The 17,465-nt window shown below is 43.3% G+C and overlaps 1 protein-coding gene across 4 annotated transcripts in view; it reads left to right on the forward strand.

The window, feature by feature from the left end:
- Window positions 1-17,465, forward strand: part of ATXN7L1 (ataxin 7 like 1) — a 213,167-nt gene that overhangs the window by 71,594 nt on the left and 124,108 nt on the right. For all 4 annotated transcript variants that reach the window (XM_016145877.2, XM_016145886.2, XM_016145889.2 and 1 more), the window contains one exon: window positions 1,511-1,615. In XM_016145877.2, the coding sequence (XP_016001363.2) occupies window positions 1,511-1,615 (105 nt within the window). The remainder of the gene's footprint in view (window positions 1-1,510; window positions 1,616-17,465) is intronic.

Consider the following 17,465-nt stretch of genomic DNA (forward strand, 5'->3'; position numbering starts at 1 on the left):
CCACCATCAATCTTAGAACATTTCTATCATCCCCAAAAGAAACCCTGTACCCTTTAGCAGTCACTCCCCCATTTCCTCTAAGTCCCCTAGCCCAATGCAAACACTAATCTAGTTTTTGTCTCTGTAGCTTTGCCTATTCTGGACATGTCATATAAATGGAATAATACAAAAGGTGGCCTTTTGTGTCTGGCTACTTTCACTTACTGTAATGTTTTTAAGATTCACCCATGTTGTAGCAGGTATTAGCACTTCATTCCTTTTTGTGGCTGAATAGTATTCCATTGTCTGGTTATGCCAGATTTTGTTTATCTATTCACCAGTTGATGGATATCTGGGTGGTTTCCACTTTTTGGCTATAATGAATAATGCTGCTATGCACATGCATGTACAGGTTTTTGTATGGACATAGATGTTCATGTCTCCTAGATCACATAACTGATATTTTAACAGTGTACATCTGAGCCAATCATTTCTTTGTTTAAAAACCTTCAGTAACCTCCTATTGCTCTGAAAAGCAGGTTTAAAACTGATACATTGGTCTGTAAGGCTTATCTCTCCTGGTCTTGCCTCCTGTTCTTGGCTTCGAGCCAAGAGGTTCCTCCAACACACAAAACCTCCTTCCTTGGCAGACCTGGAACTTTCCTCTCCCTTCCTTGGCCCTTTGTTGATCTAACCCCCACTTATTCTGCAGTCTCAGCTGAAATGGCCCCTCCTCAGGGAAATCTTTCTAATGCCTCAAATGAAGTTAAGTTTACATGCTCTTATGGAACCCTGCACGTCTCCTCAGCAGGCACCACAATTAAAACCAAATGATGACTTGTGTGATTATCTATTTAATGTTTCCCTCTTCTGCTACAGTAAGCTCCAAGAGAGCAGAGCCCTGGTTTTTTTTCACCAGTTATCCCTGGCATCTAGTATGGTGCCTGGCACACTTAGGCACTTGGTAAACACTAGTCAGATAAACATGGGTAACGATGGCAGCAAACAAGTCACTTGTTTTGAGGCTTCCTTTCACCTTGGGGTCTCCCTCAGGTGATTGGGAAGGAAACAGGTAACTGCCGAAGCTAGGAAGACTCCTCTTTCTCTCCCCAGGTCCCCTCACCCCCTCACTCACCTGAGAGACCTCTGCTTAAGTCAGGAGGGGCTTGGGGGAGCCCCCTCATCCTAAAATAACATGTGCCTCATTGAGTTCCAGCTAACACTTGCATCTCTCAGAAGAGGCTGGTTTCCCTCAGCGTGCAACTCAGGGCAGCACCCCCACCACCCACTAAACCAACCTAGCAGCAGTCCATTTATGAGGGTGAAGTGAGGAGGGATTCTCTGAGGCAATTGCTTCTCTGAGAGTTGGGGAGCTGCGTGATGACAGACCGCATTCCCTTTAGTGGAGATTATTGCCTTTCTGTGGGTCTTGTTTGAAAAATTGTCCTTGAGGAAATTTCAAGAGGAAGCTATACACCTTCTGAGACTTAATTGCTTTTTCAAAAAAACCCTGTTTTCATTTCCCCCACAGATATGCACTTATTTGGCCATTATCCAGCACATGACGACTTCTATCTCGTAGTGTGCAGTGCCTGTAATCAGGTCGTCAAGCCACAGGTTTTCCAGTCGCACTGCGGTAAGTGGACTCCTGCGCCCGGCGGCCGCCGCTCGCGGAGCATCACGTCCCCTTTGGCTCCTGTCTGGGGTCTGGCCCCGTGTCTGTCTTAGCCCAAGGCCGAGGGCAAATCCTTCCTGGGCCTCTGCCTCTTTTCACAGGGTAACTATTTTAGGAGCCGTAGTCCTTCTGCTGAAATGCTCAGCCCTGTCAGAACAAATGAGAGAAAACCTACAACTTGTTTAAGTAGGTGGGACTAGACTGAAACCATCCGCCCAGCCTTTCAGTGGCCGCTGAGATGACAGAGGGAAAGGAGAGAGGTAGTGAGAGGAATCACTCCTGCAGCCTGATATTTTGTTCTCTTGAAAGAGAAGGCCATACGGAGCCCCCTCTTTCCCACCCCCCGCCCCCCGCCGGACCCACTTGAAAGAGGGGCGAGACCAAGGGCAGCCCCATGTGGAGGCCTTTGGGGTACTACCCCGAGGAAATGTGTTGTATATAAAGCCTCAGGTTCAGCTTCTCCTTTTCCAAGAATCCTCCTTACTAAAAAAAATCCAGGTGTGTTTGGGACCTCTCTGTCTCTCTGTATTTTTATATCCTTGGTGTAATAAATTCCCTTCAGCTGGTCAACAGCAAACCCTGGACTCCCCTTCAACTCAGGTGCCATGAACACATAACAAAGTCCACACTGGCCGCTCCCCTCAGGAGCAAATAAACAGCTGTTCACCTGAGATAGGAAGTTACTTAACCTCTCTGGGTAGAAGTTTCCTTATCCTTAAAGGGTCATTGGACCAGACGATTTCCAAAGCTGTGGAATATGCTGTGAGTTCCGGAACAATATTTCCCAGTCTTTTTATTTAAGCTAAACTTCTTTTTGATGAACATAAAATCTAAATGCACTCCTTTACTGTTAAATTTCAAAGGATATTAAATGTCGTGACTTAAAAAAATCGAAGCAATTTTAATATTGAGTATACTTTTAGAAACTACATTTTTCCCCTTTCTCACACTCAGAATTTCTAATTTTTTCCCACCCTTTCAGTTGTCACTATTCTGTAATAATAGATGTAAAATAAAGAAAGTTGAGCTTATCTAAGCTCTTCAGCAAATATATCTGGGTCTATAAAATACCCTTGAACACAGGTTTGAACTGTGCGCATCCATTTATAAGTGAAGGTTTTTTTCCCAATAACTATACAGTCAGCTCTCCATATCCACAGGTTTCAAATCTGTAAAACTCAACCAACCACATAGTCAACCCACTACAGGTCAAAAACACATATTTCATTCCACGGTTGGGATTCCGTACACATGGATGGCTGACTGTATGTATTGTTCTGCACCATTTCATATGAGGGACTTGAAGACCTGCGGACTGTGGCTGCAGGGCACCCAGGAGCCAACCACCATGGATACTAAGCGATGGCTGTGGTTTTTATATATCCTAATATTATTTATGAATATGTAGATATGTACATATCTACATACATATATAAAAATTGTATCTATGTACATATTGTAGGTATATTTTATGTTTACAATATGTAGAAAGAAAATCCAGGTTTTAGGGGCACTTTCTAAGACTTTCTGACCTACAGAGGCAGAGAGAGGCCCCTAAAAGTGTTTTACAAAGAGCTCTATTTAGAGGCTATGTCTCCTGCCCCTCCCTGCAGCCATCTCTGTGACCTTGGGCTACTTGCTTAATGCCTCAAGGCTTTGGTTTTCTTGTCTCTTCCATAAGGAGTGACTTCATGGGCACTTGTAGCTCTTAACATTTTTGTGTCTGGAAGAGTGAGCATGAGAAGACTAAGTCATGTGCTTGGCAAGAGCTGACCTTCTTGTTCAGTGCTGTGTAGCAAATGACCTTCCTTTCCTCAGGAAGAGAGAAAAGGTGAAACCTTTCCAAAGGGAAACTGTCGAAGGCCAGGTGCTACTAGCTGACGTGACAGGTGGGGGGATCAGGAGCAAAGCAGTGGAGAGGAGATCCCACACAGCTCATTGGTCGGTAAGCTCTGTGTGTCTCATGAAGATGCAGAGGCTAGATCACCCTGAATGGAATCATCATGCATGCATTCACAGGAATGAGCTGCCATTCTGGGCACTTCGATACAGCAGCGAGTAAGGCAGATGAAAATCCTATAAGCCATTAAAACTTTCACTGGGAACTTAATTCACTGACAGAGTCTTCAGGGGAAGGAACCTGAGATGACGTGGGACCACACTGCACCCTGCAGAATTCTGCCCAAGGCCAGGCCCCTCTAGCTGGGGAAGGAGGCCCCTAGGGCTTGGCTTGACTGATACGCATGCCTCCCTCTCTTCTAGGCCTTTGGGGTCAAGAGCCAAATCAAGCTTAGGAGGAGAGTCAAGGGTTTTGTGGCATCTGCTCTGAGTAATGGCAGTAAATTAGTTTGGAGGTTTGGGTTACTGATCTCATCACCTGAAGCCCAGTCTCCATTAAGCTTCTTGCTAAACCAGCTGACAAGCAGCATTGAGGGCACCTCATCTTTCAGATGTGAGTCCCTTTGATTCACAGCCCGTATTTATCAAGGCCAAGAGAATGTGAGGCAGAGCTCAGAACCATGCCAACTCTTTGGGGACAGTCAGGATTTCTTAGTTTCTCTAAGAGTTCCTCCTATAGTTGCATGATATTCCTTTTTTTTTTTTTTTTTCCTGTGTTACCTCCTATAACTAGCCACAGTGTTTTCAACAAGTTACTAAGAGTGCCACTGTCCTAAGTGCCAGTCACTGTGCTAAGTGCTATCCACATCTTTGAGCAAGTAATCTTCTCAGCAGCCCTACAGAGTAGAACTAATATGATCCCTATTTTGAACTTGAGGAAGCTAAGGCTTAGGAATGCCTCGCCCAAAGTTTCAAGGCTAGGAGCCTGATTTCGAACACAGACAGCATCTCTCCAAGGTGAGGGAAGTGCATGCTTAGCCTGCTTGCAGTCTCTGTCCCTCACTGTCTCTCTGTATGGACAACATGCCCTCCCTGCCTTGCCTTGACCCATTTACCTGCCAGGTGGCACATCTTGCATAGTACAGGGCTTAAAACTTGATTTTGTTAGCAACAGAGCTTTTTTTCCCCAGTGGAATCACATGTAGAACACAAATCTACAAATTTGTATACAAAGCAGAGCCACTAGGGTTGAACTTGGGATAGGTGCTTGAGCCCCACCTACCTGGTCTACACCTGACCTCGCAACACACCAGGGCTCCAGAAAACAGCATTTAAAGTTTGTTGTAATAGGCTTTAGAGATTTAAAAAAAAAAAAAAAAAAAAGCAATTCACATGATTCTACATTAACCCTGTGGGCAGGTCGCCTCCTGTCTCTCCATCTTGTCTGTAAAATGGGTACTCTGCCCGCCCCATGGGGTTACTGGTACAGAATGACTGGATGACTGGTGTGAGGCACCTTCCTGCAAAGACACCCAGAGCATGGCCTCATTTCCTCCCACTTCTCCCCGTGGTGTCTTCCCCGTTGCCCCAGCTGGATTTGATCATCCCATAGAACTGTGCCTCCTGTGCCACGTCCCACCTTCTGCCACACATTTCAGTTATCTGTGGACTATCTCAGTACATCTTCCAGCTTCTAGGATCCTTTTAGAACCAGGGATGGTCCTTTCAAGTCTGTATTCCCAGCACCCAGAACTGAGTTCATCATCACCGGCCACGACCCTGGAAAGCAGAGCTGTGGTACAGTGGGAGGGACACTGCCCAGGGGCCAGCACAGCTAGGGCCAAATCCCTGCTCAGCCCTGAGACCCGGGTCTTGTCACATTGTTAAATGATAGGGGACTAGACTATGTGTCTTAGAAACTTGCTTATTCTCAGCACCTGTGATTTGGCATCTGGATTTTAAGGATCACTACATATACAGAGAGGTGGGTGCATGGCAGCACTCGAGATCTCGGTGTCCTGCTTATTTTAAGTTTTAAAAGTGTGTGTGTGTGTGTGTGTGTGTGTGTGTGTGTGTGTGTGTGTGTGTAGGCAGTTGGTTCTGGGGACTTTTGAAATTGGTGGTAATGTGAAAAAAGCCATGGTAGAAAAATCATGGATTTCAGAGTCAAACAGACCCAGGTTAGAACCTCAACACTTACTAGCTGTGCAACCTTGGGCTAATTGACCTTTCTGAGCCTCATTTTCCTCTGAAATGAAGATGATTGTTCTTGCGTTGTAGAGTTACCGGGAGAAACAGAGATAAAATAGTTTCTGGCACATGGTAAAGAAATAAAGAAAGGGTAGCTATTGTCAATAAAGTGTGGCTATTTTTTATTAAGTTGAATGTTTCTTATGAAAAATGTGAAAACCAATTCAGTCAAGTGCTTCCTGTCTTCATTTCTTGCCCTGTCTCAGGGGACGTGCACGCTGAGGTCAGCCTACGGACTGTGGCCTGTGATTCATCTTTTGCTTCCCACACTCTTAGAGGCAAGGTTTGTCGGCCTGAAAATGATCACATTGCCAGGAGTCCTGAGGATATGGTTTTCTAAACTTGGTTTACATTCATATTAGGCCCAATGTCAGCTCCTTTGAAAACTGCTTTGCAGCTCCCAGGATCTCTCTGGGGTCCCTGCAAGGTCTGTCCAGCTCTGGCCACCTTACCGTACAGGGGTTGTGTGAAGCCCTTCCCAGGACTGGCCACATTCCTTCTGCTCCTGACTTTTGCCCCACACTGGTGTCCCAGAGGTAAAAATAATAATAATAATAATAATAATAATAATAATAACAACAACAACAAAAGTTCGAGAGACCCTCTGCTTGGCATGGGGTGGAGGCCCTCTGGGGACCACCCTCTGTGCTCCCACACCTGTACTGGCCCCTTTGAGTCTGGTTCCTAAGTCAGTGCAAGGGCCCTTTAGGTGCTTTGTAAAAACCTCTTCCCAGGGTTTTAAGGGATTGGTTTGTTTCTAAAGTCCCTTAGGTGGGTTGATGAGGTTATTTAGGGATGACCAAAGAAAGGGGGAAACAAGCAAAAAGCCCCACCTCAAGAGTCCTGATCCTATTCAGCAGGCACCCCATCCCTCCTAGCTGTCCAGCCAATATGTGACCTGATGCACTGACTTGATGTGAGTGCCTCATGATTGGGAATAGCCTCTCTGGGGTCAGTAGCTTAGATTCAAGTTCCAGCTCTATAGCTTATTTTCTGTGTGACCTTGGGCAGGTTGTTTTGCCTCTCTGTGTTTCAATTTCCTTATTTTTAAAATGAGGATAGTGGTTTTTCTCATAAGATTGTTGTGATGATTAAAGGAATTCATAAATGGAATATGCTTCACATAGAAGTGAAACAAAATTTGCTTGAAAAAGAAAAAGTTAAGCTATCGTTAACCAAGTGATGAGCTACAGAGATGTATAATGAAACCTTGTCCAAAGGGTTTTCCCTTGTGATTACTGTGGAGTGGGAAGGTGCCATGTGTGACCCTGCCTCTCATGTTAGTGCTGTGGTAGGTCCCAACATCAGCCTAGAGAGTGTTGTTGCCATTTCTTCTAAAAAGGATCCTCTGCGTGTTTGGTGTGTGCATGTGTGCATGCGTGTGTGTAGGGCTCCTGTCTGTGTGCACAGACAAGTATATAAGCTCAAAACAAGGAGGTGCATGTTGCCTACAATGGAAAAAAATATTTTTATTACTTTTAGTAGTGGAATATTTTTAATCAATTTGGAGTATTATAGTTGAAGAGAAAAATAAGAGATGAATCCAAGTTGTAATTTTGTAATTGAGTTCAGCATTTATGAAATTGTATGATTTGCCTAAATGAAAGGAGTGCGATTTTTTCTGTTCTTACCTCCTAACATAATTACGTAATGAACTCCTGTGAAGCGGGGTTTCTCCACAGCGGCACTATTGACATTTGGGCTGTATAATTCTGTTCTGGGGCTGCCCCGTGCACTGTGGGACACTGAACAGCTTCCCTGGCCCCTATCCAGTAGATGCCAGTAACAGTTCCCAACCCCAGTCATGACAACCAAAACGGCTTTGTCAATGTCCTCTTGGGCAGCGGCCCCCAACCTCTTTGGCTCCAGAGACCGGTACACCTACAACAGCCTAATTCCTGATGATCTGAGGTGGAGCTGAGGCGGCGATGCTAGCTCTGGGGGGGTGGCTGCAAATACAGATGAAGCTTCCCTTGCTCTCCTGCCTGCTGCTCACCTCCTGCTGTGAGGCCCTGTTTCTAACAGGCCATGGACTGGTGGTACTGGTCTGTGGCCCAGGGGTTGGGGACCCCTGCCCTAGGGGACAAAGTCACCCCCAGTTATAACACACTACTGTAAAGCATAACACTCCACACGCACACTTGTCATATCATATTCTGTGCTTTTCTATATTTAAAATTTTTCTCCGAGTTAAAATGTATGTGTGTGCACATGCACTAAGCTCAGAAGTAATTTCTGTGGAATCACATGGCAACATGTAGGAAATTTACTATTTCAGCTTTCACAGAGATGGTGGTCATCAGGATAATTCCCCATCACAGTCAGAAGCAAAGCATAAAACAAGATATCTTACCGAAGCCCATGTGATGCCGTCCTTCCCATCTCAAAATCAAAAAAGCAAAAGAAATAATACATACATATACACAGATCCTTCAGAATTTTTCAGCCACATTTGGTACTCACCCTCCAAGCAGAGAAACATACAGCCCCGCACCCCATCCATCAGACAGAGATAATCCTTGGATGTCACTGCTACTTAAAAAAAAAATGTATTAGAACCTAGATGTCATTTAATAGACAAGAGAGGATTAATATTTTTTTCCTCTTTCTCAGAGAGGGCTTTTTATTCCCTTTTCTGATTATATTTTTGAATGCCCTTCAAGTAGCTGTTTTACATGTTGATGGTGATGCAGTAGAATTTAATGAACTGTGAGCTAAAGCAGAGAGACTGAGCCGCAAAATAAATGAGTGACAGTGACTTACTCCTGGAGGCTGGCACCTCCATTCCTTCCATGTGCATCCAGATGCCAATATTGGTTGGGTACGGAGAGCAGCATAGCCCAGCAGTGCTACACATGGGAGCCTCATTAATGAGGTTCCAGGGTTTTCTGCAATTGTTCTTTTTATTTTATCTATCTCCAGGTGACCTCTAGTTGAAAAAGGAACCAAACCATTTGTGCTTCTGAGCCCTGCAGAAAGTCAGTCCCTCCCAATGTCAGTACCCCCGGCTTCCCGGGGATCATCACTGGCTAATTAGCCTGCAGAACTTTTTTTCTGAAGGTGCTGATTGCCACAGTGCAGGGCTTGGGTTTTTGGTCAATTGAATTGAACTGGTTTTTTGAGATTGAAATACTGTTGTTGCTATTGTTGGCTTTTATGAGACTAGATTATTTACACCAGAAAAGTATAAAATAATAAAAGGAAAATGGTTTAATCAAACATATTCTTTGTCTAATCTGACAGTATTAATTAATAAGATTTGGCAAAAGTGTGTGAATCTGTGCAAACTTTATTTTTTTAGTAGGATTCTTTTTTCACTGTAGTTTGATGAATGTATCTCCGATCCAGAATTAACTCCTGGAATGATATGCCTTCTGGGCTCCTTATGATCAGAAACAATATCTGCCATTGTTTCTTTCATCTTTCCATTGTCCCTGGTAAAATGCAGGTCCTAAGGAAATCTCAATAAAAATCCCTAAGGAAAGAAATAACAAACTGGGGTGGCTCCCTAGTGTAGTGGTTAGCACGTCTGCTTTACACACAGAAGATCCTGGGTTCGCGCCCCAGATGGAGCCACGTGCCAGGCCCCGAATGTGCCAGGCCCCGGGTACACACTGTGAGCATGTGGGAGGAGACGCCCCGCCTTCAGAGATCCAGTTTTTTAAGGGTAAATGGTAACATCCATAGATCAGGGGTGGAATTGGGGGGGGGGGAACTTAAGGGGGGGGGATAAAAAATAATAAAGTAAATGGCAAACCAACTGATTAGAAAATAATTAGACCTTAAATCAAGCATTACAACAGAGAATCTACAACGAAGGACCATGGTTTGCTCCGCTTCAAATTGTTATGTTTTGAACTTGCTACTGCTCAAATTAGAGTTAATGCTGGCTCGAAAACATAGCAGGCTGACCTGGTTTCAAACCCTGGCTTTTCTTTTTACTCTACTAATGGAAGACAAAATAACAATAACAACAATAACAATAAAGCGAATTATACTAATTGAGCCCTTATATGAGCTAAGCTTTTGAATGTGTTTCTAAACCCTGTCACCACCCTAAGGTGCTGTGGTCATATTATCCCCATCTCACACCCAAGGAAAGAAAGACTCAGAGGATTTAAGAAATTTGTTCAAGGTCAAGCAGAACCAGGATTCTGGAGTCAACCTATGTCTGACTCCAGATCACTTTAACCACTATGCTGGGAGAATGTTTAGACCTCAAACTCCCTGTAACAACTTGACTAAACTTTGATAGAGAATGGTCATTTTTGTCCCCTCTAGGATGCTGGAGACTAAAGGACGGGGGCCTAGGGGCAGCGGAGCTCCCTGTCTCTTTCTCACCTTTCTAAGCTACACCACTGATCGATCCTATCTGCTTATTGTCATAGGTGATGAACTTGAGCATAATTTTGAGGGGAGGAGGAAGAAAGGAATAAATTGGTTGTAATGAATGTGTTAGAGCCTTAGCCACAGCATTTTAAAGAGACCTTTAAATATCAAAAAGTAAAAAGAAGGAAATATGTAGAAGAGGCAGAGTAGACACCACTATCAGTTCTGCCTGTAGTTTCTTGTTTATCTCTAACAAATGAGCAGACCATGAGACCTGCAAACAAAAGGTAATTTTCTTTTAATTCAGTGAAATTCCCTTTTTTGAATGTTTCTGTGAATTAAGTAGAAATGTTATAAAGAAATAAATAGCAGATTTAATGGTTTTGTTCAAATTTAAAGATAGATAAATAGGATCTTCATAACCTTAAGATTCAACTTTAATTGAAAATAAACTTCTGCTTCTAATCTTATCAAAGCCTATTTCTTGAAGGCTGAATCTCTTAGATTACCTTCTTCAAGTCACATAGCTTTGATTCGTTCATTTATTTGAAAAATATTTGAGCACTGCTCTATGCCAAGCATTGTTCTAGTGCTATAGATACAGTGGTGAACCAGACAGGTAGGGGCTTGGCTTTCTTGAAACCTACATTCTGGTGTGTTAAATAACACAAACAAAAATGCTAACAGTCCAGATCAAGCCATATGAAGAGCGAGCACAAGAGTGTCCCAGCAGAAGCACAGCAGGTGAGGTGTATGAGGGCTTCAGGAAGGAAGGTAGGAAACCGAACTGCAGAACCCTCTAGGCCAGACTCCAGATGCTGGGTTTCATTCTGGGCATAGTGAGAAGACACTGGAGGGTACTGATTGAGGGAAAGACATAATCTGGTTTATATTTTTAAAAGATCACTCTGGCTGATTGAACCCCGGGAGACTTCATAGGGACTGATGCATAGCCATGCAGATGGAAAGAAAAGGATAAACTTGAGACTCATTTTGGAAGTGTAGCTGACAGAATTTGCTGATGGTTATAATTGAAAAATGGAGGTGTCAACATTTAGGGTTAGTTAGTAAGAGAATAATAGCCAGTGATCTGGCAGGAAAACAGCAGAGGATGAAGACCTAGAAGCCAAGAGAAGAAGGCATTTTGGAGACCCACTCAAATGCCAGGAGGTTAAGCGAAAGCAGAAAAGAAAAGAGACTGTTGTTGACCTTGACAATAACCATTTTAGTTTGTTTCTTGGGATTTTTTCCCAAGTATAGCTGACTTCATTTTTATGTCCCTGATACAACTTTTTTTAGGCAAGCAACATTCTGAGTGCTTTTCTGCATTTCTGCTGAGCTCAGCTGCCAGCCAACCAAACTGTCAGCTGGTCCCTCTGTCCCCTGCATCCCTGCATCCTGGGGCACTGATTGTGTAGCAGAGTTACCTGTGAACTCTAGACACTGAGCTACCAAGGGCTGGGACTGTGCCTTTTGCATACCTTATCCCCAGCATGGAGCACATTTTCCTGATTTGGTGCACAAACAAGTAGAAGGAAGGACTCCTCCAATCCCAAGTCAGGTGCTCCAGGCACCCTCCACTTCACCAACATCAGCATATATGGCGGCTATTGCAAATGCTGTTTGCGTTATTCATCCCCGCCGTGCACACGTGCACATCTGCACACCCATACACCCGCACCCCAGACTAGGAGTTTCAAGGAACCAGAAACCCTGTGATCATGCTCACCATTATGTTTTCTGAGTTAATATGAGGGGTGTAGGATCTGCAGTTGGTGCTCAATATACTTTTTAAAAAGCGAATCTTGGAAGACACGAGAGAGGAAGCAAGAAGAAAAGAAAAGTGGCTTGCCAGTTGCAGATAAGCAAAATTCCACATGTAAGGGAGTACATTCATTGAGGAGGTACGGCCCCTCGAAAAAGCATGACCATTTCTATTGAGGTACCATTGGAGAGGCTGATGCAGGGAAACATCCTAAGTCACTGAGCACTGTTGCGATCCCAGACCACAACTGAGTTCTGGAGGACTGACACGATAACATGACCCTTGGCCTCTGACTCATCACTGGTTTGTCCTCACTGTGCAGTCTCTCCATTCCATTCCTCAGAGCTGTATCAACCAAGGAAAATTAGAGGAACAGTCATTGCTTTATTTAAATCCAAGGACAGAATGTTGCCAGCCTTGATTTGAAAGGTCATTTTGGAATTCTCCCCATCCTGAGCAATGAGTAGAGCAGCATTTCCCAAACAGTGTTTCTTCCCCAAAGAAGTAAATCAGCACTCTGACAGCTCGAGTTGGGGTGGACACATACTTGGAAAACAACGCAAGCCAGATTCCATTACTGAGGGAGGCTCGCAGTACCTCATAGCTTGTTGCAGCACTAAGAAATCTTGGAGTACAAAACAAAGATGCATCTTTTTCACTTTGGAACCTCATCATTCTTAATTTACCTGAATTCGACCACATGCACTGGGTAATAATAATAATGCACTTTCGTTTCTAGTAATGTGGCCCCAGACACAAGCCCACTCCTTCATCTGGTGCTCAAGCAGAGAAACAAAGATTTTTTCCAACCCTAGAAGAGAAACTGACCATGGAAGGAATCCATTATCCCCAAATCATGTGGTCTGTACTTTATGAGCAGAAGGGTGTTAAGGGTGATTTTGATTATACATGATTCACACCTCTCACCCTAATGCTAGAACCCAACTACTGTCAAAGCTGAAGTTCCAGTGTCACATTTTTCATTTTGGAAGGGCCTCTAAAGCATTTGCTCAAGGAGCTCATTCTTAACACTTTACCTGGGGTTACTGAGAGTTCCCTCCCAAAGTGTCACATATGAGGAACCTGTGTGTAAGCTCACCTTGGGGACACTATGGGTCTCTAAAGAAGGTTGCTCTTCTTCCCATTATATATTTACTATGGCAGGTTTTCTTCTCCCCATCCCCACTCCACACGGAAAAAAGTGCTGTTAAAGTATGTGGTATCTTAAAATTTATGGCCTCCTAGAGTCAGAGAAATACTGTAGCTAACATTTTGTGTAGGTCTTTCCCTCTGCTTTCACAGGGCCAGGCACTTCTGAAAAATGTACAAATTTGGGACTGCTGCATAGGAGATAATGGGAAATAAATGGGTCCAGGGGAAAATGTAATATGGAGGCATAAATGATGAAAGAGTAAGTAAACCATTTCACTTTGATGAATCCTACTTCACATGGAATGAATAATTTTTTTTTTTTCAGAGACAGCAACTATACTCTTTGTCTTACAAAACTGGGACAACAGATTTCTAAGGTTTGGTTTCTGACTAATCCTGTTATTTGTTAGTTAAATTTTTCTCCTCCTGGAATTATTTCTTCAAATTTCTGAACCTTCTCTGGAGGCATGTTTTTCTAAGACCAGTCGTACCTGTGGCTTTCCGCTCATCTCTGTGTGACTGTCTCCACCCTATGCATAATCCTCTTCAACAAATGCCTGCCTCCACCTCGAGCACTGCTGCATCGACACGGCCTGACTGACGCCCCCAACTCAGTGGCCTGTATTACTGTCATGTCTGGGGTGTCATCCACGTGGTGACCCTATTTCTAGATACAAGTGCATCAAGTTACAGGTGTGTTTAAGGAGGCAGGGGCTGGACAACAGCTCTTTTAAAATTCTTGTGCTACTTTCTCAGCCACCCCTTTCATATTCTTACCACCTGTGACAGTCACCCTAAAGTTTGTGGCGAGGAACCTCCTTCCTCACAACAAGCCTTTGCCTCAGCTGTTCTTTGAAGGGGGCTGTTTTGGCAATGTTTGCAGAGTTGGGCTGGGGGGCCCATGAGGAGGCCCAGAAGAGTGGGGGTGCCTGTGAGAGCTGCCCTACTCTGTGGCTTGTAATGTTTGTGAGCCAGGAAACCACCAGGCTGTTTTGACCACCATGGATTCGCATAGTACAGGCAGAAGAACTATGGGCTCCTCTTTTCTCTTACTATTGTTCTATCTCCCCCACCCCCATTCACCTGCAGAATTTTCAGACCTCTCCAGTGGTTTGATCAATATTACCCTGATGCTGTGTTCCATCCTCTATAGGTTGTTTGGTGTTTTTCTTTTTAATATTTGTTTCATTATTCATCCAGCACTAAAACTGTGTTAGGCTGGCGGCGTAGCCCAAGGGACAAACCATTGCTCTGGTTTTGCTTTTGTTTTGGGGGATTTCTTGGGGAGGTGCTCTCTCCCCTTGGAATCACGGACTTGTATTTTTCCTGTGTGTTTCCTATGCAACATTCCCTGAAAATTTTTCAGAAATGCTTGGCCCTGTGAAAGAGAAGGCAAAAGGTCTCATACAAACTTAACTATAGTATTTACTTGATTCCAGGACGCTATTAATTTTACGATGCCGTGTCAATTGAGTAGCACCTTTCCCCAGGTGCCAGGAGCACTTCCAGGACAGTCTTTCATCCAAGCAGCATCGATGAGCAGAAGGAGATGGCAGCAGAACTGGGCACTGTCTGGGGAATAAGAGAATAGCAGCTTCTGGAGCTGCACGACTAGGTCATAATTAACCCACGCACATCCCTTCTTTTCTTCCTGGCGTCAGGTACTTCATCGTCCCTTTGGCTTAGAATTTAGTTCAAAGTACAAAATAATGAAGCTATAATGGCTTAGGGAGTTTCCTGTTTCTGGTGATACCCCCGACAAATGTCATGTAAATTAACCTGGTCCCATAGCAACTAGGCCACACATAGAAAAAAATCACACCGCTGCCAAGTAGTAATTTAGGAGTCTGGTTTTAGCTTTCAAATGTAAAGGGTGGGAAGGGGGAGCCTTACTCTTGTTTTATTTTTGATTTCGAGTTTAATTTATGGTGGCTGCCAGATAATTTTAGTTATGTTATCCATTTTATAACTTACAAGACTTCCTTTGTGACTAATTACCATGTGATCAGTTTTTTAAATATTTCATGTGTGATTAGAAAATTTGTATAATCTCTCTTTTGTGTGCAGGATTTCATATATTCATTGTATACTTTTGTTATTCAGATCTTGTATATCCTCACCGTTTTTGTCTGCTTGGTCTGTAATTTCTGAGAATGGAGTTTTAAGTTTCCTATGGTGGCTGTCATTGTGTCAGTCCCTCCTAGAACTGTAACAACTTTTGCTTTACAATTTTGAGGCCCTTCTATAGGATACATATAAGTTTATGACTTGCAGTCTTTTTAGTGGTGGATTCTTCATCCCTATTATTAACATTGCTACCCAGTTTTCTTTTGGTCAATATGTATTTGCTTATCTCTTTCCAATCTTTCATTTTCAACTTTTCTGTGTTATTTTGTTTTAGGTGTCTCTCTTGTAAGCAGTATATATCTGGCTTTTTAAAAAGTCCAATCTGATAGTGTCTTATAATAGGTGAGTTTTATCCATTTACATTTATTGTGATAACTTTATATATTTGAACTGTCTCTTAGTTTGTGTTTCTGTTTACCTTGCATTTGATTTGCTTCTTGGTACCCTTTCTCTGTCTTCCATTAGATTAGCAAAGTTTTCTTAACTCTCTTCCTGTTTTTTTCCTCTGCTAGCTTGGCCACAATAGATTCATTTTATTTCTAAATCTATCTATCTATCTATATAAAACTATTTATTCAGTGATTGCCATTACGTGTTTAACATGCATACTGAAGGATTTTTTCTTTTTCTAATAAAGACTACAATTATCCTGGATTTTTCTTCAAATAATACAAATACCTTTGCATACTTTTCTTACTTAAAGTCAACTGGTAATTACAACATAGAATTGAAGTCCTGGCCCAAAACATTGCCATGCCTCCAGATTCACAGGGGGATTAGAGGCATTCTGATTGATTTATAAATCATGAGCTTTTTGCTAATTTACTCTGTTTTACACCCTGGGGTGCTTTGGGTGAAGTTCGGAGTGATACATTCATTCCTAGCTCATAAAAATCTCTCTCTCTCAGATCCTGAAAATGTTCTGAAGTAAGATTGGACAAAAGAGAACTCAGAATCCTAGGGCCCACTGGTAGGGCCTTTTCCTATAATCCTATTTCTCATGTGTAATAATTTCCAGGGAGAAAAACAAACGGCTTCTCCCTGTTAACACCTGCTTACTTGTCCCTTGAGTTCCAATTTTTAATGTGCGCATGAATCCCCTGGGGGTTTCTTGCCTAAATACGAATTCTGATTCAGTAGGTCTGTATTTCTAATGCACTTCCAGGGGATGCTGGTGCCTTTTGGACTGCACTTGGAGGAGCAAGTGCTTGTAAATTAAAATTTAGCTAGGAGAATTAAGACTTTGTCTCTAGGTCAGGGTTTCTGGACACTTCATAGAACAGCAGATACCGGACGAAATATTCTCTTTGAAGTGGTTTGGGGTTCAGGATCATTTTAATTCCAAAGGTCTCCTTAAGGCCTAGCATAGCCCTCCCTGAAGTCCCTCTCACCTCCTTCCTTCCGGAGGTCAGCACAGCACATGCTTTAAGTCTCAGGCCTGTCACTGTGTCACATAGATGTGACTCTGTGAGTCAGTGCCCAGAGGAAGAGTCAGCCCGGGCCCAAGGAAGGCTTCCTGGTAATTTATGTTTAAGACAAGCTTTTAATAGAGATACACTTTTAAATAGTAACCAGGAAAAGATTCTCTTCTCTTAACGGGTATCCATTTATAGGACTCAGCTGTTGAAGCTCAAGGGTAGCATTAGGCTTAAGTTTAATCTTCTGTATACCGTAATTTACAGCACTGAGTAAAGCATTGTACATACAACTATTTCAGTCATTTGCTGTGATAAATAGCTATTGCTCTTGGCAGAACAGAAACACCATCTCTGCTTTCCATTTATGAATATTGAATGGTCTCGGGCAGGCTTTTGCTATAAGTTTTTAAAGGGGAAATCCCCACTGATCACATCTCCTCCCTGGCCCAAAATGTAATTTCCCTGTCATGTGCGCCAGTCAGCTCTTGATCCAGATGGCAGTTCTGCAGCACACGTGTGGTCCTGGTGAAGACTGCACAGAGCACTTGTGACAATTCCAAGTGCAAGTCCTGCTGAAAGCTGTAGTTTTGTACCGAGTGCCTTGAGCTGTTAGGTAGAAGATTTAGCTGGTGGCAGGAAGCCACCAACAGGGACCAGAGAAATATCTTAGAGGTGATAATCTGATGCAGGAAACATAGAAGGGGTGTGATTCTGTTGGATTCCTGACAGTGAGACGATGGTGTCAGCTAGAGAAATTGAAACTAATAGGGAGAAAAGGCGGGGGTGGGGAGGATGGGGGTGGGGATGACCCAGGCTATAAATCTCTGGGGATCCACTCTTTAGGAACACAAAGACATACACGCCTTCTACCCAACTTCCTCTAGGTCAGACACTTTGTTTCCTGCCAGCTGGGAAAAGGCAAAACGAATAT

The sequence above is a fragment of the Rousettus aegyptiacus genome, unplaced genomic scaffold (assembly GCF_014176215.1).
Source record: "Rousettus aegyptiacus isolate mRouAeg1 unplaced genomic scaffold, mRouAeg1.p scaffold_m13_p_13, whole genome shotgun sequence".
Classification (NCBI taxonomy): domain Eukaryota; kingdom Metazoa; phylum Chordata; class Mammalia; order Chiroptera; family Pteropodidae; genus Rousettus; species Rousettus aegyptiacus.